This window comes from Simochromis diagramma, unplaced genomic scaffold (genome assembly GCF_900408965.1).
Source record: "Simochromis diagramma unplaced genomic scaffold, fSimDia1.1 OVJJ01000596.1, whole genome shotgun sequence".
In the NCBI taxonomy this organism is placed as follows: Eukaryota; Metazoa; Chordata; class Actinopteri; order Cichliformes; family Cichlidae; genus Simochromis; species Simochromis diagramma.
The window spans coordinates 5,651,197-5,676,776 of record NW_024387245.1 but is presented as its reverse complement, the minus strand read 5'-3'; the positions used below and the strand labels follow the sequence as shown (position 1 = coordinate 5,676,776).

The following is a 25,580-nucleotide window of genomic DNA, read 5'->3' as shown; positions in this document are numbered from 1 at the left end:
TGTTCTGAGAAGATTATCAAAATAGCTGCTGATTTATTTTCTATCATCTGACAAACTGATGAATTAAGTGTTTTTGACTCAGTTGGGACTTTTGTTACCCGGCAAGGTTTTTTTTTAAGCAGTTTAATTCATTGCTGTCACTTTAGACTGTCAGTGTGAGTACAGCTGCCAGTAAAATACAAAAAAACAGAATCAGATGGACTGGCAACTGTACAAACTTTACCAGCAAACATCAAAATAGAAATGGGCGCTGAAGTTCTGCCAGTACTTTCTGAGAAAGCACTGAATACATTTGAGAGCAAAAACAGAGTTAAGTAATAAACCTATCACAGTGACAAGTCTCAAGGGCATCGCGATTTTTTAACTATGATTCTGCTCGTCTCGTTTGCTTGGTACAAGTGCGCCGGCGAGGCCACACTTAGTTGACTCTTTGTGACGTGCATGCTGTAATTTAGAGCAGCGGTCTCCAACCTTTTTTGCGCCATGGACCGGTTTATGCCCGGCAATATTTTCCCGGACCGGCCTTTAAGGTGTCGCGGATAAATACTACAAAATAAAACCAGTACCGGTACCGAAAAAAAAGAAGATTTATTCATAACACACGTGAAAAGACCCAGGAAAACCGAGTTAAAAACGATAACAAAATAACGCTGAAAACCGATAAAAACCCTGAAAACTATACATTTTACACCTGAGCCTCAACTCTCACGGCCCGGTACCAAACGACTCACGGACCGGTACCGGTCCGAGGCCCGGGGGTTGGAGACCGCTGATTTAGAGTATTCGCTAAAGAATTAAACACAAGAACAAGAAGTGTGCGGCGTGTCTGTGCACAGGGAACTCAGCAGTCCACAGCTGCACTTTGGTGAACATGAAAAATGTTCCTTTAATACAGAGTATGATTAACACTGTAACTGTAACCTGGGTGTGATTACAGCTTATTCCCGCAGCTTTATACACAGTCAGCTCTCACACATCGCATGAACATTTTGTCTTACGGGCGTCCGTTCTATTTCTGTTTAAGGTGTAAGTGTAACCTCCACGCCTCCCAGTGCCTGCCAGATGAGGATGGCGGGAACCTCCAGTGCCAGTGTGAACACAACACCACAGGCCAGGACTGCCAGCGCTGCAAGAAGGGCTTCAAAGCCAAGTCCTGGAAAGCAGGTTCCTACCTGCCGGCACCCAACGGAACCCCCAACACGTGTAAGTTAGAAATAACATCACTGATTTTTTCCCCTTTCTCACTGTCCCTCTCCCCTTCTGTTTTTCTTTTCCTTCCTCTTTCTTTCTCCCTTTCCTATCCCTCACTCATGTCTGTCCCCGTCTGTAACAACTGAAAATAAAATAAAATAAATAATAAAAACAAAGGTCGATCAAATGGACCAATACGGCAATGCCATGATGATCCATTTGGCAAAATAAATCCATTGGGTATCCTTGTTGGTCTTCAGACAACAATTCTGACGGCTAAAGAACCAAATGGGACAGGCAAAAAAAAAAAAAGAAATAACATCACTGACTCTTTTTAATAACACCTATCAGCCTTCTTTATTATAATAGAGCTGCACAACTGTAAGACTACTTTTTGCGGAAGCAATCTGAACCGTGGCCTCCATCGTTGCCGACTTATGAAAGAGGTTTTCTATCACTCTGACGTCCTGCATGAAAGCAGGCTGGAAAAGAAAGAAAAGGGTGAAGAGGCTGAGTTGTTGTCACCTCTGTGCAGAGAGCACATCAGAGCCGCGTCATGACGTGGGAGTGTGTGGGGAGGAAATCCTCTCAGAGTATAGCCAGCTACAGTAGCTAGATATGATAAAATAATAATCTAGGGCAGCCCCTCCCTAGCCTTTCTCCTTCCAAACAGACACTGAGACACTTAGGAGCACGAGAGATGCACACAGAAACCCGCAACTGCACACCTGTACTTGTGCACTCACACACACACAAACACACTGCAGAGAATGGCTCTATTGTTAGCCTTTTGTTTTAAATCCGCCTGACATTTCCGACCCAGTTCTAATGGTACCGACGCAACTCCCGAGCCCATCGCCCATTTTTTCTTTTTTTTTAAAACTGAATCCCATTAGTGGAATTTTAAAAATTCAAATGTTTGCAGCTCGCTCCGTCGAAATGCTACACAAAACGGCCACGGCTCACGAAAGAGCCTCTACAGATTGCATTATGCATGCTCGGGCTAGGCTAACTGTTAGTACAATCTCGGGGAAAAAAAAATATGCAAGAGAGGCAAAAGTTTTGATGCGAGTGTAGCAAAGTGGTAGCGCTCTCTTAAAGCATCCATATATGATGAGCGCCCGTGAATATGGGGATTAGAGAGAGAGCAGCAAGATAAAATTAGGAAGAATGGAGGAGGCGGGTTCAGTAATTACTTCAGGACTTTGAGAGGTAGTCCAAAACAAGCCTTTATTTTTGCAGAGCAGCTCTTTAGCTCTTTCTGCCACCTGAGTCTGATGAATGAGGCAGAGTCAAGTCTTTAGGCAAACTGAATGCATAAATAAACAAGCTCTCATCTCATATCCTCTTCCCTTTTCTTATTCTCTTTCAGGTACAATTGCTGGTTCCCCCTCTGGTTCTAGTAAGTAATAATGCAAAGCGAAGCAGAAGAAGTGCTATTCCACTCTGCTTCTCTCCCTGTCTCGTCTCTGTCCCCTTTTTGTTGCATTATTTTAACCCCACACCTCGCCATCTGGATCTCCTAAACCCCACCCTGCTCTCTCTCTTTGTGATGTTCAGCTGGCTCTCGACTCAGTCATTCCTCTCCCCCCCCCTCTGCATCGCCTCACCTCACTTGCTGCAGCTCAGGCCCCGCGTGCTTCATTATTAATAGGCCTCTCTGTCGCCCATGTCCTTTCATCCCAACACATCACACTAACCTGCACAGGAGGATTTCTTCCACAGTTCTGCTGTTTTTTTTATTTAGACTAAAGACAGTTCTGTTGATGGATTGAAGAAAAGGGGCGAGGAGAGAGGGCTGAGTGAGAGAACGGCGGGTGGATGGAGCAGAAAAGGGAGCTGAGCGAGGGAGAGAGAGAACGAAAAGGGAGAGAAGGATGTGGGCATATGTTAGTGTGTTGTAATGCAGTGTGATTCCGGGTGAGGAGCGTGGGGAGGCAGGAATAAAAGGGAATTTGATTAGGGATTCTCTCTGTGGAGAGACTCGCAGCCTCCGAGCTGTTAGACAGAAACGATCGGCAAAGTGGCAACATCAACCCTGACAGCACTGGGCTTTTCTCCACATGGCCCAACAGTAAAGGCTGATGCATGGATAGACTGAGCAATTGGACTGCACTGCAGAAGCCTTCTTTTTTAAATGGTCTCCTCTGACAGTTAGACACAACTGTGTGGTTATTTAGAGAATGAAAAGAAAAAAATTGGTGTTATTTATCAAAGAAAATAATGATTCTAGCTAATGGGATGATTACGGGTTCAGTTTTCCAGTTTCAGCCTACCCACACATTTAGCTTCTGTTTATTAATGGAGATCTGTACTTGTTGTTGCCAAATAGCCACAACAGGAACTTCATCTAGGACGTTTACCGCTCCCAAAGCTGATGACGGGACAGAGGTGAAAGCTGGAGTTGAAACTAAGGGTGAAACTGAAGGTGAGGGCGGGCCCGAGGGCGACGTGGAAACAACCACAACCATCTCTGAAGCTGAACGGTCTCCCGCTGTTACCCACAAACCACTTGGAGGCCTTCAGGAAGGTGCGACAAAGTAGATTAGGAATAGGTAGATTGAAAGTTGATGCTTTATACTTTTTCAGTATGTCCTCAATATGATGCAAAAGCAGTTCTGATGAGCAACGTGCCTCTGTGGTGTTAATGCTCGGCCTGCCTCTAATGGTAATGTTAAAAGCTGGTTGTCTTATCTTGAGAGCAAGGTCATCAAGGTCATTCAGAGTTTAGTCATTCAGATTGAATGATTTTTGAGCAGTCCGGGATAGATGTGAACATTTCGGTCAGCCGCCTCAATATACTGTACGGTAAAGTGGCCTGTAAAGCGCGGCTTGCTTTCATACTAAATTAAATCCTGCTATTTTGGTAAGCAGCAGACCTCTCATATTGTACCAGGAAAGCACTTAGAAAGTGGGAGGAGCCGTGATAGTTTTTTTTGGTCTTAAGGAAATCCATTAAGAGCATGTTTTGAACAGCGCAGCAGTTTTGTTGTTTGGCTGACGACAGGAACTCAAAGAACCCACTCATTTGCTTTGATTTAGGTGAGCCTGACAGGAGCTTTAACATTACATAAACAGGACTACAACCCTCAGAGAGCCTTTTAAAGTCCTGTTTGAAGGACACAAACTTTACAGAATATCTCACGTAGACTTTTAAATGTACTCATAATGCTAAAATAAAGCAATACAATGCATTCCCAATGGGGCCTCAACCTACAGCTTCTTTTATTATCATTTACTTCATTCTTTTTCTTTCATTAATCAGACAAAACCCAAAATACTGAATTAACAGATGGAGAAATGTTTTGCAATGAAAAAAAAAACACTGGACTGAAAGATTGAACCAGTGTTATCAGTGTGTTGTTTTACGGACTTTGTTTGTAGCAGCCTGTTGCAAGAACATAAAATGTGATGTAATACACGGTGGAGGCTGTGTCATGGTTTGGGGCTGCGGTGAAGTCAGAGGTGTTGAAGATCTTGTCAATAATGATGGAATTATGAATGCAAAAAAATACTTTCAGCTTGTGATTCACCATGCAAAACAATCCTGAAAAAGTTCCGAATATCAAGAACTAAGGAGTGGCTCAAGTTTTAATACATAAAAGTTGTTTCTGCTTGACTTCTATCTGTACATACCAGATATAAATGTACAATATGCAGCAATATTAAAAAATATACAACACTGCTCTGTTACACTTCTGGTAGACCAACGTGAAAGATCATCCTATTGTAGAATTGTATTCTTGCCTATTTTTAATCTCAGCTTTAGAGAAATGTATTTGGCTTGAATCTGACCCCAATGTGAGCAAACCTCTGTTATCTGTGTGTGTGTACGTGTGTGTAAGTGCATGTGAATGTGTGTTTGTGAGCAGGTGTGTTTAGATTTATGGCGAGCATATGGTGCAGTTCAGTAAAACCCATAAATCATCTTCATCCCCTCCTTCACCTCCCAGGGATCTCAGGTCTTAGGTTCCATTCTCACAGAGTGTTCGCCACTACTGTTTGTACATGCGCACACTGATACACACACACACACACACACACACACACACACACACACACACACACACACACACACACACACACACAGGTTTTATCATATCATGTAACTGAAGGTCCTGACTTTAATATCTAGATCAAATAACACCATTAGTCTTGAATAATACAGCATAAACTGTTATTTCATTTATCTTATTTAAGTGTATCTTAAGAACCTTTTTAAAACCTCCAGGTTAGAAGTAACAATACATGCTTTAACTTTTTCCCACTTATAATGCTTGATTTTTTTTATATCCACATAAAAAGCCGGTTATATAAACAATATTTTCAATACTATTACCGTTTCCAGGAATATAAAAATGAAAATCCAGGCTTAGTTATTCATTGATTTTGATGTAAAATCAAACAATGATAAGTTGTATTTTTAATGTGTTCTGTGCTTCCCGAGCAGATGTACCTTTTAAAAAACATTACAGCAGCTTATGCTTGGACAGGATGTTATAGTAGTCACAGCCTTTGTCGTGCCTCTGCCCCAGTTAAGTCAGTGAGCATGCTCAGATAAGGATTAGCGATGCATTGGCAAGAGGCTCTGATCCAATGAGCCCGTTGCCTATTGGTCAGCTGGACAGATGGGTGTTTGGTGAGTGGGGAGGGCTGGTGGGAGAAACCAAAATCCCCAAACCCTGTCGTACATCTACCTATCCAGACGCATGACCCCTCGTGACCCATGACTTCATCGTTTATCCAAAACCAGATCCTCTGGGCTGAAAAAGAGCCATACAAGCATAACCTGTCACATGCTGAAAACGCACATGCAGATGACCATGTGTGCACACACACACTGATGATGCATTACTCTCCTGAATTACTTGCATTTTTTGAAAAGATTGAACTTGGCCTTGGTCTCGGAGAGATTGGATCATGTCTGGAAAATCATGTGACATATTAATAACATCCATGCGCTCTGCCACCGTCAGGTGTTCGGGCAAAATGTTAACCGCCTATGAATCCCAATGTATTCATTAGTGTGACTCTAAATCAATGTTTAACACTCCGGTAATAAATGATGAGAATGCTAAGACTGACAGGTGGCATTAAAAATTATTGTTATACTTTTTTCCCGGGCTACATTAATTGAAGTGACAAATGATCTCATTACATGCAAATGCATAAAAATGCCAGTGCGCGCCAGCAGACACTACATGCTCGCTTCAGCACGCGCGCTGAGGCGAGGTGTGTGCATGGAAGAGTGTGTCATGGGACAGTTAGTGAGTCCATTTGCGCAGACAGACAGGCACATATTAAGGGATTTAAAAATGAATCAGCTTAGACTGCCAATGCATTATGTGTGAGAGTGGTGGCACTGTTGCATGGCTGGAAATGATACAAAGACTTATTTTTTTATTTTTTAACCCTTTTTCTGTATATACAGAGTCTATTACATTCCACAGCTCTGTTTCTGGGGTCGGAAAATCACATTTCAGCTCTCTAAACCCCCCATTATTTCAATACAAGTGAAGGTAGGCGCCATAGTGTGAGACTCACTTAATGTAGTTTAGTTTCGATTGCAGTAGAGTGATATTAGGATTGATAGCTATGAGTGCGATGGTTAAAATGCCTTCCTTTACATCTTATTCAGAGTTTTCAAAACCCTCATACTCAAAATCCACTGCTAGCCCGAGTTTAAAACCTACCAGATTCCTCTTCTCCATTCCTTTCCCGGTTCAATCCCCACCCACCCCCCACATGACCCTGAACTGGATAAGCGGAGAAAATGAATGGATGGATGGATGGCTCAATGGAAACATACACAATATATGTCTTAATTAAATTATTATAAATAAACCAACTGCAAAATAAATATATTAACGATGCAATAAAGTGAAGTGTAGAGGAACCGCGCAGCTAGTATTACAACTCAGTTATTCTCTCTCATTAACTGCTTACTGATGATTCACTTAAGTGGAAAATAGCATGACGATCAGCCCGGACATTTCCGCGGTTTCAATGCAGTTTCTTATAATTAGATTATGTGGCAATCTGGTGCACCTCTGTGCAGCTGTGTTACATTTATAGTGATCCAGCAACTGATTTGTAGCTGTTTTGAAGGTGAGAGATAAGCGTTGCCATTATTTGTCATTGTTTTTGTCTGACGACAAAGCTGAGTGTGTGCAAACACATACGGACACATCCATGTAAGTGCAAAGAAAACGGCGTAATACACTTTGACAAACACTGTGTGATTTCATTTTACAACCGCATTAACAATAGTCACACCTTTTAGCAGTCACAGCGTTTTCCAGAAAGGACACAATTTCCAGCACAGAAAGGGTTTGTGGAACAGCTTTTTGAGTTTAGCCTGTCTCAGCAGTGTGAAATCGCACTTTCATTGCGGGTTCTCACTTCCGTTCGTGTGTGAACGTGCGCATACTTGTGTGTGAGTGTGTGTGCGCGTATATGTGCTCATTTGAAGGGAAAAAAAGGGGGGGAGCGCTAGGCTTTCTTTGGATAAACAATCTGAGGCAGCATCTCTTATGCTAATGCCATAGCCTGCACATTCCTCATTGCATTTACATTCTCCGTCCTCATGCAACTGATGCAACAGACAGCAGAGCTCCACCAGCAGAAACCCGAGTTACAGAGAGCTCAGCCTCGCTAACACACAATGTGTTACCCACCAGCGCTGCGCCTAAGCCTCTACTGATACCCACGGGAGAATCTGACACACTTCATATTACAACAAAGGTTCACCCTCCATCACCATCCTCTCTGCCAGAGCAGCGCAGAGTTCCCCTGACACCAGAGGAGTTTACGCCTTCAGAAACAATCCCCGAACACTCGCATCTGTCGCATCTAGTCCTGAAGAACTCTGCACATGGCTCAGCGGTCGATCAACATCATCGCCACCACCGACAAAAGATCACAGAGGAGCCCGATGTCCATCTGCTGACACACCATCACACGAGCTTGTGTTAAAACTGGGGATAAATGCTCAGAGCTAAGGCACAGTAAGACATAGATAGCAGTAGATACAGAGTAGAATGGAGGCCCACAGAAATGAGAGTAATCTCATTTAGAATGAGATCGTTTTACAGCCAGCGTGATGGGGTTTACAGGGTGTCAAAGTCTTTTAAAATGGGCAATTTTCAGGCCTAACATGCTTTTATACACAAGCTACCATCACTTTTACGCTCACCATTATATCATATGTCTGAAGCCTTGCTCAGTTTAGGTGCTGAGAGTGAAATCCACTTAATATGGGTGAATGAGTGTGTGAGAAGCTACAGAAAGAAACAGAAAGTTGGATTAGTTCGGCCGACATCGTCTTTGCATCATTTAAAGTCACAGAGAGAAGCGCAGAGCATCAGAGGATCAGAGACTGAGCCCAAATTTATGTGAACTCACTGCAGCACATTTTTCTTTAAAAAGACTGCCGGAAGCATTGTGCGTAGTGCCGAGATGAAAACGATCCTGTGTCGTTTGGGGTCATTTTCTGCTGGTTTTGGCACAGCGTCAACCTGCCGGTGAGGAAGCAAATGAAGAGCTCCATCACTGTCATGGTTTACGAAGCCCAACTGACTCTTACACATGCCCTTCTTTCAGTCAGCGAGGAGCAAAGGGGGAACACCGAAGGCTCCGGCTGCCAGCGTCTCCTGTCAGATGGTTCGAGCTGAGCTGATTGAGATTAATGCCAAGAATGGTTCGGATCACTCCTACCCCCCCAAGGCAGCGCGGGTTACTGAGATTAAATGCGTTTATGCTCACCGCTGTGCTACATCAGCCAGTTGAAACAACTGTGATTCAGAATCCTGCTTTCCCACAAGAGAGTTCATCAGCCGGTGTGTGCGCTCTCTCTCACTCACTCACACAGCTGTGACAGATGTGGGGCCAGAGTAGGACATGAGTAGAGGTAGGCAGGAGTTACTATGATGAGATGTAATGATGGCGCAGTGCCAGTTGTGTGAAACGGTCCCGGGTGCTCTGAGAACAGCTGCTGGCGTCCCGTCTCCCTGGAGGCTCTGGGAGAGGGAGGGATGAAGAGGAGGAGCGATGTGGGTGGGAGATTGCCTGAAGGGGGATGCTCCGCAGGGGAGCGGGGGACGCTTGCAGGATGCCCCTCTCTCTGGGCAAGAACAACTGGAGACGTACATTGCTTGCCTGAAAAACACCTCAAGGGGGGTAACACAGATGGAGGCATGCAGGAGAAATGTATTCTCTAGCGGTCTAGTGATCATTAGTCCCTCAATGACGTGCACGGTGTGGTCACATTATGGGATTGGCTATCTGTATTTTTAACCATCTCTGTGGTGGATTTTTAAAAAAAAATTTAATTTATTGAACTGTGCCGCTCTGTGGTGCAGTTAACAGAAAAGGTGTAAGCTGGAGGAGGTTTGATCCACAAACTGAACTAGTTTTACATCTCTCTTCTCTAGCCCTAAAAACATGAAGCAAAGGATTCTGGGTATGGCATAAAGCCCTCTGGGAAAGTGGAATATACAAAGGAAAATGCTCGAAAAAGGAAAAGCAGGAGCGAGTGACAATTATAAATGCAGCAAAAGTGGAATGTGTCTCTGGTATTGATTTGAGATGTTTTGTGTGACTGTGGCAACAGAGAGCACGTTAAATCTAAAAACCGAGGAAATCCACCCATAAGAAGAATTTGCTCCGATATCCATAGCGTCTCATGAATATTCATAGTTCTAGTTTAATATGATAAAAAGACAACAAGAGCAGAGGTGGATCATCTTCCTCCATTATGCGAGGGAACAAAGTGAACGAGTGCAAAAGCAGTCAGAACATTTCATGACATTCAGATAAAAGGAAGTGCATGTCATTTCTTTCACACCCAGAGTGAAAATGTAGTGATGAAGGAGTTTCTCAAGCCTCTCTGACTCTCACAGCTTTTTCCCAAGCCCAGGGCTGAGGCCCCTGATGGGCCAATCCGCTATCTGACAGAGAGAAAGGCAGAGAAGAGGAAAACAAGGTCTCGGAGGAAGAGGGGAAAGCAGGCAGACGATATCAGAAATCTTTACCCACTGCAGTATCAGCCTAATTATAAAGCTCTTATTGTTCAGGTTGTCGAGGATAGGTGCCTGTAAAATAGCTTAACAAGAATGGGCATCCTGTGAGGTAACCGTGTTTGCGGCGTGCCAGTCTCCCACAAGTCTTTCCATGAGACACAAAACAACAACGTCCTCTGAGCATGGGCAGAAAAGGGAGGAAGAGGAGGAGGAAACAGAAAGAACATTTGAAAAGACGGGTATTTCTTTAACTAAGTGGAGTAGATTACTCGATTTCTTTGAGTGTTCGGTTTTGTGATAGAAATGTGACAGCTCATGATTCTTAACTGAAGCAGAAATATATCTAAATGTCGCTTCTCGCTGACAGGCTGTCATTAAGCTTATCCAAAATGTTGGCTCCAGCACATTTATTTGGTTTTAGGCTTAAAAAGAAACACAATTTAAACCCAAATGCATTATGCAATTAAACAGATTAACTAGCGCTAGCTTAAATTTGCTCAAAGAATTCAAATACTGTAATGTACTTTCGAGTTTTATAAATAAAACTGAATTTAATTGAACATGTTTGTTACATTATGTTTAGATTTAGGTTGCATTTGATTTAATATAGAAGGCTGATTCAATAAAAAGTGTTGTAGGGAGGTTTCTGACGATTATTGTGTGAAACTCTTTCAGTCAGCTAAAAAATACCTGCGCACCAGCATAGACGGCAGGTGCATTGGCGGAAAACTTCTGCAACATGTTAATTAAAACTCGGTAGGAAGTCACTTTATGAACAAGTTGGTAAGTCATTTGTACTACTTGATGTTTGTATTTTGTCTTCATCGGTTTATATATTTGAATATGTGGGAAAAAACTGTGTAAATTGGTGAAAGATCTTTGCCATGGTGTTGTTTCTAATGAGTATAGGCTATTTTGGTGATATTTTCTGTGCAGGCGAGAAAAGGGTTGGATAGATGTTATTTATGGTTAGCTTCAGTCTAATGCTTTGGGTTTTTTTTTAAATAATATTCTGATTAATGGCACATAAATGTGAAATGTGCTAATCACACTTTAAGTTCTGACTGGATGATTGAAACGTTTCAGGAGGATGTGTGTGTGTGTTTGTGTGTGTGTGTGTGTGTTAGTGAAAGTATGAACATTAACTATATACCTGATAAAGGTCAACCAGACAAAAACCTTGTGTGTGGTAGTTATATTTAAATTATAAAAGAAAGTCGTTAAAATGAACATTTAGGTAGCTTTGTTGGATTTCTCAAAAGTGAAATATAGATTAGGTTTCACAGATTGATAAGATAAGACTGTATTTTTATTAGGTCCTGTGGACTTAATCCCATTGGAAAAGTAAATGAAAACTAACTCAGGCTGATTTTACACTGGGACAGTACAAAAGATGGACATAGTTAGGAAGACGTCACTCTATTTATTTGTGTCCCGTTTTGAAGATTTTTCTTGTGGTCGATAGCTTGACGTTTTGACACCATGCTTGTGTTGGCTTCACTTTCCAGACCAGAAAGCTATATTTCCTTTTATATAATCTGTAACCCAACCGGTAATCCAACCAACCAAATCCAGAAGATTACTTTTAAATTCATCAGGTGGAATTAAATGAGGGCAATCAGATGCCTTCATTTCTTCTTTTAGTTCTTTCATCTTTTAAAAGGCAACAGAGAAACAGGCTGAATCAAGATGGGACTCTTTATGTATGTTAATTTGATAATTTGGAATAGATCAAATTAATAACTACATCTTGCATTGTTGCTTTTTCTGCAAATGAATATTTTGGATTATGTCAGAAACCCACAAGTCAGAGGAACAGCTGCATGAGACTCATGGCCACAAAGCTACATCTTTGTTTGAGCACGGGGAGAAAACGGAGGAGCATTCAGGAGGAGAAACTGAAAGAAAAGGTATCCCTTGTGTATGAAGTGTAGCGACTGTAGTTAGTAGCTCAGTGTAGTTAGTGGTGTGCATGGTAAGTAGATTGCACTTTGTAACTTAAAGCAAAAAACAAAAACTGTAAACAGTAGAACTGTATTTAAATTTTTGTTTCTTATGTTAATCGTGGTTGTGATGTGTTAAGTCTCCCACGAGTCTGAAAAACATTCACATGAGATTCGTGGCCACAAAACTACTTCCTCGTCTGAACACGGAGCAGGAAGGGAGGAGGAAGATGAGGAAGAAGAAAGAAAATCCAAAGAGACAGGTATCTAGTGGTGGAAGTACGAAAATCTACAGCATATGTAGATTCATGTACCTTACTTTACTTGTTGTGCAGATGTGCTGTAGACTTAAATGAAACTTGGCAATCCCTAGGTCCCCTAATACATTGGAAACGACAGAGTATTTATCATAAATTCTCCTCATTATTTCAATCACAGCTGTTGCGTTTCAGACCACCATCAGTCTTAGGGACACATACATGACAACCAGAGCTGTAGTTAAAGTGTATAACAGTAGTAGTGTTCGCCATGTGTTACACATCTTCCCGTTAAGTTGATAAAAATATGTGGTGTTTCAGTCTCTCACAAGTCTGAGGAGCTCGTACAGGAAACTCACGGACACGCATCCACAACCCAATCTCAGCACGGGGAAGAGAAGCATGCAGAAAGCAAAGGTACTGCGTTTTGTGCACAGTGGTCCAAATGATGTCATAGTGTTCACAATCCGATTTGGAGATCATAAACAGAAGACTTTTAGCTTCTTTTAAGCAACTTTTACAGTTAAATACTAACATGTTATAGAGGCTTTTGAGGGACGTTTTGTGAATAAAAGTTGTGGTATGACAGTTTCCCACACATTTGAGGAACACGGCACTCACGGCCACAAAACAACAGCCTCATCTGAGCACGGTGAAAAATCACATGAGGTGGTGCATCGAGAACGAGGAGAAGAACGGAAAGGTGACAGTTCTATATGCACTGTAATGGCAACTCTGTAGCTAACTGTAGTAAACTTGTAGTGTCCTGACGCAAAACCGCAGAGATGCATTTTTATTTTTAAACACACATTCATGACTGTCTTGTGACAGTTTCCCACATGTTTGACGGGCACACACGTGAGACTCACGGCCACAAAACAACAACCTCACCTGAGCATGGCGACGGGCATGAAGAAAGAAAAGTTGAAGGGAAAGGTATACAAATGCACTCTTCCTGCTCATGCTAAACAAATGCACTGTAGAATTATATAGCAGAGGGCATAGGCGAGTAAGGAAATATGCAGGTGATAAATGAAAACATGGTTTATTTACTACAGAAGCCAGACATGGAAATGTGTCTCAGTTTTGGCTTGTTATGTCAGTGACAATTGTGGTGTTTCAGCTCCCCACAATTTTGTGGAACACGTACACGAGATTCACAGCCGCAAACCAACAACCTCATCTGAGCATGGGGTGGAAAGAAAGGAGGAGGAGAGTGAAAGTAAAGGTATTTTTAGAGCATAGTGGAGACAAAGTCTTTATAGATTTAACATGGGCTTTATTAATAAATAAAGCAGAAGAAATTAATGTTTGCCCAATGAGATTTTTTTCTGGTTCTGACTGAAAATTGTGTCAGGAGAACACACGCACGAGACTCATGGCCACAGAACAACCTCGCATGTGCACGGATGGAGACACGAGGAGAATAATGTAATACATCCTGAAACAACAGGTACTTTATCTTTTATGTTGTAGTGTCACGCGAAACACAGCACACAGAAGAAATACAACTTGTTAACAATAATGACTGTGTTGTGTCAGACCCCCACACATTGGAGGGGCATGTACATGGGGCCCACGGTCACACAACAACAACCTCATCTGAGCACAGACAGCAGGAGCATATGGAAAGAAAACCTGAAGGTAAAGGTATTGTTGAAATCTAGTAGTAGCAGTTTTTCTTTTAGATTTAATATAACATTTTAGCTTAATTTTAGTACTAGTAGCAGTATTGGTATTTATTTATTATAGTTTTTATTATTCTGAAATCAAACTCAATAGCCCGATCAGAACCGAAGCTGTTCTGAAGGTGACTTTTAAAGTCTCCTTCAGAATAAATATGGCAACTTGCTTTTTTCTTCTGTTCAAGGCAATTGTGGGTTGCCAGTTCCCGTTAGTATGTTGAGCTCCAATGTGGGACTCATGGTCATAAAACATCACATGGACATGGGGAGGAGGAGCATGTGGGAAGCAAAGCTGAAAGTCTCTCAGTTTAATACACAGTAGTAACAAGTTTCTTTTTAAAACTCAAAAACCTCCTAAAAATTGGGACCTGGAAGGACTGTATTAAGAAAAATAATTTGAATTTAATGTCTCAGCAGTTAGATTGTGTATTGGTTCATTTAAGATATAGTGCTAAATTTTAAATATAACAGCATAAAAAAAATACAAAACAAACTGAATTGGCATTTCAGTTTCCCACCATCATGAGGAACACTTGCATGGGAAGGAGGTGTATCCACTTTACAGTATATTTAGTGGGAACATGCAGGAAGCAAAGCTGAAAGGACTGGCATTTGGAACTGGGAGGATCATATTCAGAACAATAATTTCAATTTGATGTTTCAGCAGCTGGATTCACAGCAATTAGGTTAAGATAGCTATTCTCCTGAATTTAATATGAATTTATTATACATATTATATACATTATACCAACGTATATTCAGATATAATATATTATCTGAATATTAGAAAAAAAACAACAGAAATGTTTCCTGATTATATAAATGTGTTTTGTCAGGCCAACACAAGTCTGAGGAACACATACATGAGGCCCAGAGCCACAATATACCATCTGAGCACAGAACAGCTGAAATTACAGGTACCATATGAATAATCTTCTGCATTATATTTTTGTTAAACAATGGCTAGACTGTTCCCCCGACTTGAAATTCCCAGCTACTATTAATTGTTGTGGTGTTTAAGCCTCCCACAACCCTGATGGACATGTGCATGGAGGACATGTAGAAGAAGCCCATGGCCACAGATCAACATCTGAACATGGACATCGCAAGCCTGATGGACATGTGCATGGTGGACATGCAGAAGAAGCACATGGCCAAAGATCTGCATCTGAACATGGACATCACAAGCCTGAGGGACATGTGCATGGTGGACATGTAGAAGAAGCTCATGGCCATAGAGCATCTGAACATGGACATCACAAGCCTGAGGGACATGTGCATGGTGGACATGCAGAAGAAGCACATGGACAAAGATCTGCATCTGAACATGGACATCACAAGCCTGAGGGACATGTGCATGGTGGACATGTAGATGAGACTCATGGCCATAGAGCATCTGAACATGGACATCACAAGCCTGAGGGACATGTGCATGGAGGACATGTAGAAGAAGCTCATGGGCATAGAGCATCTGAACATGGAGACCACAAACCTGAGGGACATGTGCATGGTGGACATGTAGAAGAATCTCATGGCCATAGAGCATCTGAACATGGAGACCACAAGCCTGAGGGACATGTGCATGGTGGACATGTAGAAGAAGCTCATGGGCATAGAGCATCTGAACATGGAGACCACAAACCTGAGGGACATGTGCATGGTGGACATGTAGAAGAAGCTCACGGCCATAGAGCATCTGAACATGGAGACCACAAGCCTGAGGGACATGTGCATGGTGGACATGCAGAAGAAGCACATGGACAAAGATCTGCATCTGAACATGGACACCACAAGCCTGAGGGACATGTGCATGGGGGACATGTAGAAGAAGCTCATGGCCATAGTGCATCTGAACATGGACATCACAAGCCTGAGGGACATGTGCATGGAGGACATGTAGAAGAAGCTCATGGCCATAGAGCATCTGAACATGGAGACCACAAGCCTGAGGGACATGTGCATGGTGGACATGTAGAAGAAGCTCATGGCCATAGAGCATCTGAACATGGGCATCACAAGCCTGAGGGACATGTGCATGGTGGACATGCAGAAGAAGCTCATGGCCATAGTGCATCTGAACATGGACATCACAAGCCTGAGGGGCATGTGCATGGTGGACATGTAGAAGAAGCTCATGGCCATAGTGCATCTGAACATGGACATCACAAGCCTGAGGGACATGTGCATGGGGGACATGTAGAACAAGCTCATGGCCATAGTGCATCTGAACATGGAGACCACAAGCCTGAGAGACATGTGCATGTTGGACATGTAGTAGAAGCTCATGACCACAAACCTACAACTGAACATGGACACCACAAGCCTGAGGGCCATGTGCGTGGGGGACATTTAGTAGAAGCTATTGGCCACAAACCAACAACTGAACATGGACATCATAACCATGATGGACATGAGCATGGGGGACATGTAGAAGAAGCTCATGGCCATAGAGCATCTGAACATGGACACAACAAGCCTGAGGGACATGTGCATGAAACTCATGGCCACAGAATAACAACCTCATCTGAACATAGACATGGAAGGGAGGAAAGGGGACATACAGAAAGAAAAGGTATCCGATATATTAGGTATGATTAGCAGTGTATTTAATAGTTTAATGTACACTCATTGGACACTTTGTTAGGTATACATTGCAAGTATTGGATTGAACTCCATTTTGCTATCAGAACTATATTAATTTTTCCAAGTGCTCAGAGATGTTAGTTCTTATTGACGTGATAGCTTGGAAGCCATTTCAGTGCAGTGTTGTCACAACCAAAAATATCTATCTATCAAACCAGATAGAGATAATTTGAGCTTCTTGACACTGTTTTCCTTCTGGAGGCAGCCATCAGAAGATAGTTACACTATAGTCAAGTCCATGGATGGTACTCATTTGGAACTGTTGGAGCCCTAGGTGTGCCAAGAAAATATCCACTATACCATTAGGTTGAACAGCCTGAACCATTGGTTAAGAAGGATGGATGCATGGTTTCATGTTTCTGTCATTTGAACGTTGCAGCAGAAATCAAGACTCATTAGACCAGGCAACATTTTTCCAAACTTCTGTTGGCTAGTTTTGGTGGGCCCTTGTAAAATCAAGCCTCAGTTTCTTGTTTTCAGCTTGCAACAGTTGATTGCTGTGTGGTCTTCTACTGTTGAAGCCAACCAGTTTCAAGCTTTCAAAGCTTTTCTGCTTTCCTTGGTTTTAACAAGTGGTTATTTGAGTTAATGCTGTTCCTATTAGCCCAGGGCAGTCTGGCCATTCTCCTCTGATCTCACCAACAATGTATTTTAGGCCAGAGAACTGTTGCTCTCTGGATCGTTTGGCTTTCTTTGGAACCATTCTCTGGATTCTCTCCATAAAATCCAGAGATGATTGTGTGACAAAATCCCAGCAGTTTCTGAAATACTCAGGCATCAACAAACATAACTGTCACTTAAATTGCCTTTCTTTCACATTCTGACGCTTGGTTTGAATTTCAGCAGGTCATTTTGATCATGTCTATGTGTTTAAATACATAGAGTTGCTACCATGTGATTGGCTGATCAGATATTTCCATTATTAACAAACAACTCAATGGGTGTAACTAATGAAGTGGCTGGTGAGTGTATATTATTGTACACCTGTACTGTCAGATGATCTTTCTCCATAAATAAAGCATAGCAACCCTTAGAAGAAAATTCCACCTGAATACTGAAAACAGCAGAAATGTTTTTGTCTAATACCGATGGCAATTATTTTGTCAGACTCACACAACTCTGGGGGACACATGTATGGCCACAAAGCTTCATCTGAGCATGGAGAGGTGGAACATACAGACAGACAAGGTATATCTTTTTTAGATATAGGGGTAGTGGTAGTGATCACCCATGTGATGGAAATACGCAGTAGATAAACTTTAATTACATTTTTTTTTAATGTCAAAAGAGAGAAATGGGGTCTCAGATGTGAGACGAATGTTCCCAAGCTTTAGTTGTTAAAGTGTTTGCGTTAATAACAACTGCTGTTTCAGACCACCACGAGTCTCATGGACATGTGCATGAGGCCCATGGCCACATAACAACACATGGACATGGAAGGGAGGAAGAGAGGCATACAGAAAGAAGAGGTATCTGTGACTGGGATTGTTTTACTGCAGTTATAGTTCCTTGTGTAGTACACCTGTACTAACAGTCTTTCTCTATAAAGAAACCTTAGCTAATCTGCTACTGCATATTGGAAATTGTAGAAATGTTTGCTTCTAATGTTGATAACAATTATTTTGCCAGTCTCGCACAGCTCTGAGGGACACACACATGGCCACAGAACCTCATCTGAGCATGGCGAGGAGCATACACCCAGGCAAGGTATATAATTTAGATATAGTGGTAGATGTGTTTGGGTAGCTAGTGAGTGAAATATGCAATGGATAAACTTTAATGTTTCCAAGTTTTAGTTATTAAAAGTGACAATGGCTGTTTCAGACCACCACAAGTCTGCCGGACATGTTCATGAGAGTCATGGGCACATGACATTAACAACCTCGGGCATGAGGGAAGAAAGTCATAGAGAAGGAAAAGGTATTTGATGGTGGTCAGTTTGTTAGTTATATAATAAAACATACAGCAGAAAACTTTTCTTACAAGCTAACAATATCACTTGACAAGTATTAAAAATTGGGCTACTTTAAACAGAAGAAATGTATCGAAATTCAAACTAATGGCAGTGTTATATTAACTGAAATGACAGAAACTGCAGTAGGACCAAGTAAAGGAACAGAGATCGACATTGTTCAATTAGTATTTTTTTTAGTTGAGGAAAGAGCTATTTTCTTATCCCTTTTTTGGTTTTGATATGACTGTCAACCACATGTGTGACGTGCACTGCACAAAAAGTTAAGGGAACACTGAAAACATGTGAGACGTCAATGGGAAAAAATCATTCTGGATATCTATACTGATAAGGACTGGACTGGGCTGAATTCAAAGACACCCTGACGTCAGATACATAACATAATGTCCCAGAGATGTTCTATTGGATTTAGATCAGGTGAACGTGGGGGTCAGTCAGTGGTATCAATTCCTTCCTCCTCTAGGAACTGTCTGCATTCTATGTCGGGCATTGTTGTGCACCAGGAGGAATCCAGGACCCACTGCGATAGTGTAGGCTCTGAGAAGGATTGGCAGTCAGAGTGCCATTGCCCGTCCTGTATAGGTCTGTGCGTCACTCCATGGATATCCCTCCCCAAATCGCTCATGCTGAACAATGTTACAGAGTATAACGTTCTCCACAGCTTCTCCAGACCATTTCATGTTTTTCCACATGTGCTCAGGGTGAACCTACTCTTATCCGTAAAAGGGACGGGGCGCTAGCGGTGGAATTGCCAAATCTGCAATTCTGTGGCAAATCCCTGTCAGACTCCACTGTGCCAGTGAGAACAGGGTCCACTAGATGATGTCGGACACCCTCATGACGTCTGTTTCTGACATCTTCACCAAGGCCTGATGGAGGTCATATTGTAGGGCACCGGCAATGCTCATCCTGGTAGTCATTGCATAAAGGCGTAGATACTAGTCTTACTGATGGTTTAAGGGCCTTATAGCTAGGCCCTTATCTGCTAGAGTCATGCCCCCCCCCCCCTTCAAGGAATCTCCTGAATGCTCCTCAGACTGTTCTGGGAGACAGCAAACCTGTGCAACTTTTGTCGGGTCCAGTTATCGCCTCGTGCTACCAGTAGTGACACTGACCTAGTCAAATGCAAAACTAATGAAAAAACAGACAGAAAAGATAAGGAGGGAAAATATGTCAATATCTCCACCTGTAAACCATTTCTGTGTTGCTGGGTTGTCTCTGGGTTTCCCCTCTAGTGAACTTGTTGTTAATTTTATTATAACCAAAACAGCTGAAGCTGATTAACAACCCCCTCTGCTACTTAACTCACCAGATCAATATCCCAGAAGTTTAATTAGCTGAGTCTACACTCTGGTTAAAAAGTGTTGCTTTACATTTTTGAACAGTAAACATGTACATGAGACTTGTGACCACAAAGCCTCCAGCCTCACATGAACAACAGCTGAAAGGAAAGCTATCTATGCTATGTGTTGTGCTAGGAATTTCATCATGAATTGTAGCTCATTTTTTCTTGATGTGTCATTGATGACTGTGGCGTTTCACTCTCCCATAAATTTGAGGGACATGTATGTGAGACTCATGATCAAAAACAAAAATTTAATTTTACCACGGTCAAGAGAAGGAGCATAGCGAAATAAAATTTGAAAAGACATTTTGTTAATATGTAGCCCTTTTGACGTTCAGTTGACTTACACGAGCTAGAAAGAGTATATTACTTGTGATGCAGGCAGTAGAAGAAACTTTCACCATCACTTAACCTTGGCAGCCTAAGGTGAAAAATGAAAACTGGAAAAAATAACTAAATATATGTCTTCAGCTACATGATGGCCTGTCTGTCAACATGAACCATAAGGCTAAATTTAAGTCTGTTAGCAAAAGCAGAGCCATTTTTTAATCATTTTTTTTTATCTAAGACAATGAATGATGCAGAAGGGCTGGACAGAAAAAGCAAATAGCATAAAGGATGGCACAGAAATAAATGGGCAGAGTAGAAAAGGAAGATGAATTTCACACTGAAGATGCTCCTGAAAAAAAGAAAGTGCTGTTTCTGTGTTTTTCCCACATTTTAAACACCATCGTGTTCTGTCTGATCAACACATTATAATGCAGAAAGAACACATATCGTATTACATTAGAATGCATGAATGGAATCTGCATTAGCAAAGGCTTTTTCCACAAATCTTTTTTTGATTTTTGTAGTCTCTCTGTTTCTTTACAAAAACCTGAGATAATCTGTGCAGCATCAATATAGATTGATTTCTGAGTTGTTGCTCATTTGTAGCGCACCATGGCATTGAAAAAGCAGAATGGGAAGTAGTCGGTCGTGAGGAGGATGAAGACAGAGAAGAGGAGAAGCAAAAAGGGAAAAGGCGAGGTGGGATTTTAAATGTGAAATAATCACTCAGTGATTCATCTCTGGTCAGACAAATTTATCGTGATGAGATTAACAGGGGACAATGTCCTGAATTTATAAAAACGTTATAAAAAGCCAGCACGGAAGATACCCCGTGAAATGTAATGACTTTATTCATTTGAGCTCCCTAACAGATTTCATTATCTACATATGAAAATAAAATTATGTGCAATGTTTCATTCGGTCCCTGTCTGGACACAAGATTTGCTAAATATGTCGCAATGTTGTGGATTTTATTCTCTGCCTCTAGTAACTGAAACAGGGTTGTCACCAATTTTCTGCATAGCTTTAAATTTGTTAATACAATATTTACCATAAGTTTACCCAGTTATCTGTTAAAATTTCTATATTAATGTGTATGAAATCGCCCTTGTCCTTTCTTTACTTTGGACCACCAAAGTCTCACCACAGTCTCACTACAGCACTGTGGTGGGATTAGTGGCTTGTCTTTAGCCTCTGCGAATTTGAATATGATCATTTATTGTGTAACTGTTGTGCACATTTGTTTATAATTAATTGGCAGTGTTTCAGGACCAGATATTAATCTTAAAAGCTAAAACTATGCTTTTAAAAGAAGAACTAAAAGATGATTACCTAAAATGAAAGTTTTTTTAATTTCAAGTTATTAAACAATAAAGAAATATGCTTGATATATACTGAATATATCCAGTCAGTGTATCCAGTCAATTGCATTTATGTTGGACCAATTCCACAAGATTTTACATTTTGCATTGTACTTATGCAACAAAATTACATGTAAAAGTCAGCTATACCAAGCTGAAGCCAAGTGTGGCATACCTGTACTTTCTTTACTGCATATAAATGCTTGTAAAATCTGCTGTCTGACCAGTGAAGAAACACTGCACTAGTTAAAGATATTGTCAGCTTTATAGAACAAAGCAATCCCCTCTTTTAAGGTAGGATCTAGTGGGAATCCCTGCCACCTCCTCCAATAAGCACCTCTATAGTACTGACACTGACCTTTAGGGTATACTAGCTCCTGCTGTGTGAAGCTATGGTGCTGTAGATGGCTATAGCACAGTGAATGATCTGGAGCTGACTTCTGAAGAGAGATTGCTTCATCCCTCAAGGGCTGCTGAAACTTTTGATCTCAGGAGAGCCCCAGGCCAAACAGTTGTTTGGGATCATATACGATGATTTCAAAGGTAAGAGACCAACACAAACACAAGGTCTGAAGAACAAGACAGAAAAATCTGAGCTTAATTAAATCCTGTGGATTTTGGGTCAGTGAATTGTAAAGTGTTTCTTTGTCATTTCACTAAACTGTTGATGATGCTTTTCAAGTAGAAAAGCTGTGGAAGAATTCCCTCCTTTGTATTTTGTCTGGGTTTTTTGTTTTCATTTCACTCATTCTTTCTCTATGCATCTCCTTCGTGGTTGTGTTTATGTGCATGATCAAGGTAAGAATTTGGATTTAAATGCACCATTATTCCACCAATCTTGAAGCTTCTCTGATGCAGGTTGTTTCCTCTCAGTCTTGCAATATAACTGTCGTTTAATGTTAACGGTTCACAATTGATAAATACCTATAAAGCAGCATCTTGACTCATAACGTTCATTTGTGGAACAATGTCCCATTGCCTCTCTAGTCTGTGGAGTAATTGGCCATTTATATTTAATTAGGCAGTTCTTCCTCCCACTGCTAGCATGGTTCCCTCAGTGCTGAGAGAGGCACTTTACTGTGATCCTCTCGCTGGCTTCCTTTAAACCAGCTCATTAATATTTCAGCTGGCATCATCAACCAAACAATAATAAAATAATAATGTGACGGCTGATTAAACAGCTAAACTCCGACTTTTTAATGTGCATTTAAATGTGTATTTGCATAAACATGCCTGGTAAACGCCTCTTTAGAGGACAGTGATGCCTTGCAGCACACCACTGCAGCCAACTTCTGAAGCTTAATAAAACCTTAATTAGGTACGAGTCTCAGCCAAGATAATCGTAAAGAGACTGTCGAGAAACCTCTCCTCTCTTACACCCTTCTGCACAACACAGATCCTACACTAGGTTATAACCGGCTTTTTTTTTTTCTCTCTCTGTGGAAAAATTATCCAGAGATCTTAAACCATTCTCCACATTATCACTTTTTTTCTTCGTTTTGGTTTTAGGGTGCAAAACTTGTAACAAGTCTTAACTTATCAAGCGTACAAGCAAAGGGAGTAAAAACCTGAAATCAAATCCACTCGAATAATTCATGAATTACAAAGAGAAATTTTAATTAAGATCTCTGATTACGCAGCACTTTATAAAAGGGAATTTAAAACAGTGTGAATGGAAAAACCAACAGTGAAAAGAGGAGGAAGCTGGGCTGGAGTGTAGGACCAAAAATACTCACAACATTTTTTGTTATATTGATTTATATTTACAATATAGAATAATGAAGGAGGAAACGGCATCTGCACATTTATGCACAGCTTGTCCTGGTGTCCACATTGATATAAACATATGACTTTTTAAGAAGAACAATTAGAAAAATTACACAAATTCAAAACAAAAAAACTTAACTCGAAGTTTAATTAAGAGATCTGAAATCTGTAGACAGCACCTTTCTGCTGGTAGTGCAGGTAGGTAACTTGCACACCTGTGAGGACACAGTTATTGCTGAACAACATAAAAGCTTTGTTGCCAGCCAGACATTTTGCAAGGTCCTGATTATTTAAATAAAGAAAGAAGTTGTCAACTACCTGATTACTACAGTGTTGGGTAATGCAGTAATGTAACAAGTTACTGTACATAATTCAGTGATTGTTGTACATTATGTTGTTACTCAGGTTGTAAAGGTTCTTAAGTTATCTGCACGCCGGGAACATGGAAAGACAAAAAAAAAAGCACAAACAAACTTGTGTTTTGTTCCCAATTTCTGTTCACATGCAGGAAATTTGGCATTGAGGTGTGTAACTTTTGAGCATTGGAGAGATCAGCATTACTTTTATAATTACTGCTGAAGTGCAAACTGCATGAAGGATAGAAACAAATGGAATATGCTGAGAAGTATCAGACAGGGTCCTAATGCAAAGCTGGCAGAAAACTCAGATTGATGTTAAAGTTGAGTGCATTTTGACCCAAGCCCAGCAGCCAGACCCTGAACCTTAACAAGAAACAAAGACAGTGATGAGCAGTCAGGCTTTTAGCGTTATTGCCTCCATTTCTACAGTAGAATCACCATGGCAATCATTTTAAGGTCTCTTTGTGCCAGTTTTCATCTTTGCTTTGTCTTTTTGTCTTGTGCTCGTACATAAACACTAAAAGAAAGGTCTTATATGTTTCCTCAGTAGTTACCTGGTAATTACAGTGACAGTATGTTTCAAGTCCTTTACTGGGTAACAGCGAAAGTACTGTAATGAGTAGTTCCCCAAGTAGTTAGCAAGTGGTTGTGGGACTGTTGTTGCAAAGTAAAACTGGTTACAAAGAGCTACATGGTGCTGCACTGAAAACCTTGCAACTCCTCTGCAAACACTCAACAATTACTCACTTGCACATTATTAAGTTTTGCTCCTGCCCGAGTGTGATTGGGACCAGCCTGTTTGGCGCCCCGGGCTAACACTCCCTCTGCCCCCACCCCCCCACCCCCCACACACATAAAACATATTAAGGATTGTACATTAACATAAAACTGTTGTCGAAATTCACCAGAGAAACACACACACACACACACACACATATATATAAAGAGAGAGAGAGAGTATGCATAGTATGCAAACAGCCATAATTCGTCATACAATGAGAACAGGACAAATCAACAACTGACACTGACTAATTAATATTAAAATCTGTAACATAATATATTGTTTGGAGTTTAGTCTGTTACTGATGCTATTTTTACCATTTCTTTTTGGAGCAACTGTAACCCACGTTATTTCCTTAGGGATTAATAAAGTATTCTGATTCTGATTGTTTCAGGATGACCTGCCATTATCCAGTGACACATCTGCTTACCTGTATCTTTTGCTCGTTTCTCCTCCTCTTCTTTTCCCTTTTTTCTAAACTGAGGACCTGATGGCTTTGAACTTTTCTTGTCCATCTTCCATTGGTTTTCATTTTGCACTCCAGTATGAACACAAATCCCCCAACCCGAGGATCACCACAACATAACCTAACACACCTACACCTTAGTTCACAGATTCGCTTTGTCAAGGGTTTATTTCTGGGATTTCACACAACCCAGGATTCAAATCATGAATACATAATGGGCTTGGATTTACAGCATTATAAATGAAATGTGCTCTATTTGGAAGCAGCTGCCCCCTTCCCCTTTCGACGGGTTGTGTGTGAGACTTTAAATCATCAAACTGTAAATTATAAATTTTAAATTGTTATTGATCCCTTTACTTCCTAAAGTGTATATTTATTTTCTTACTGTTCTTATATTTATTGTTTGTTCACTTGCACTGCTGTAACTGCAGCCTCGTCGTCTCGTCTCTCTATATCCAAT

General features: G+C 41.1%; 1 protein-coding gene across 5 annotated transcripts in view; it reads left to right on the top strand.

Annotated features, from left to right (window-relative positions):
• The window catches only part of LOC120713970 (netrin-G2), a 77,027-nt gene that overhangs the window by 41,598 nt on the left and 9,849 nt on the right, over nt 1-25,580 (top strand). Inside the window, exons 1-11 of one of the 5 annotated variants that reach the window (XM_039999941.1) lie at nt 3,733-12,828; nt 13,001-13,639; nt 13,769-13,864; nt 13,954-14,055; nt 14,933-15,013; nt 15,118-16,668; nt 17,847-17,927; nt 18,113-18,208; nt 18,369-18,446; nt 20,993-21,085; nt 22,216-22,290. In XM_039999941.1, the coding sequence (XP_039855875.1) occupies nt 13,444-13,639; nt 13,769-13,864; nt 13,954-14,055; nt 14,933-15,013; nt 15,118-16,668; nt 17,847-17,927; nt 18,113-18,208; nt 18,369-18,446; nt 20,993-21,085; nt 22,216-22,290 (2,449 nt within the window). In that variant the 5' untranslated portion in view covers nt 3,733-12,828; nt 13,001-13,443. The other 4 variants (XM_039999942.1, XM_039999940.1, XM_039999943.1 and 1 more) reach the window with 4 other exon arrangements.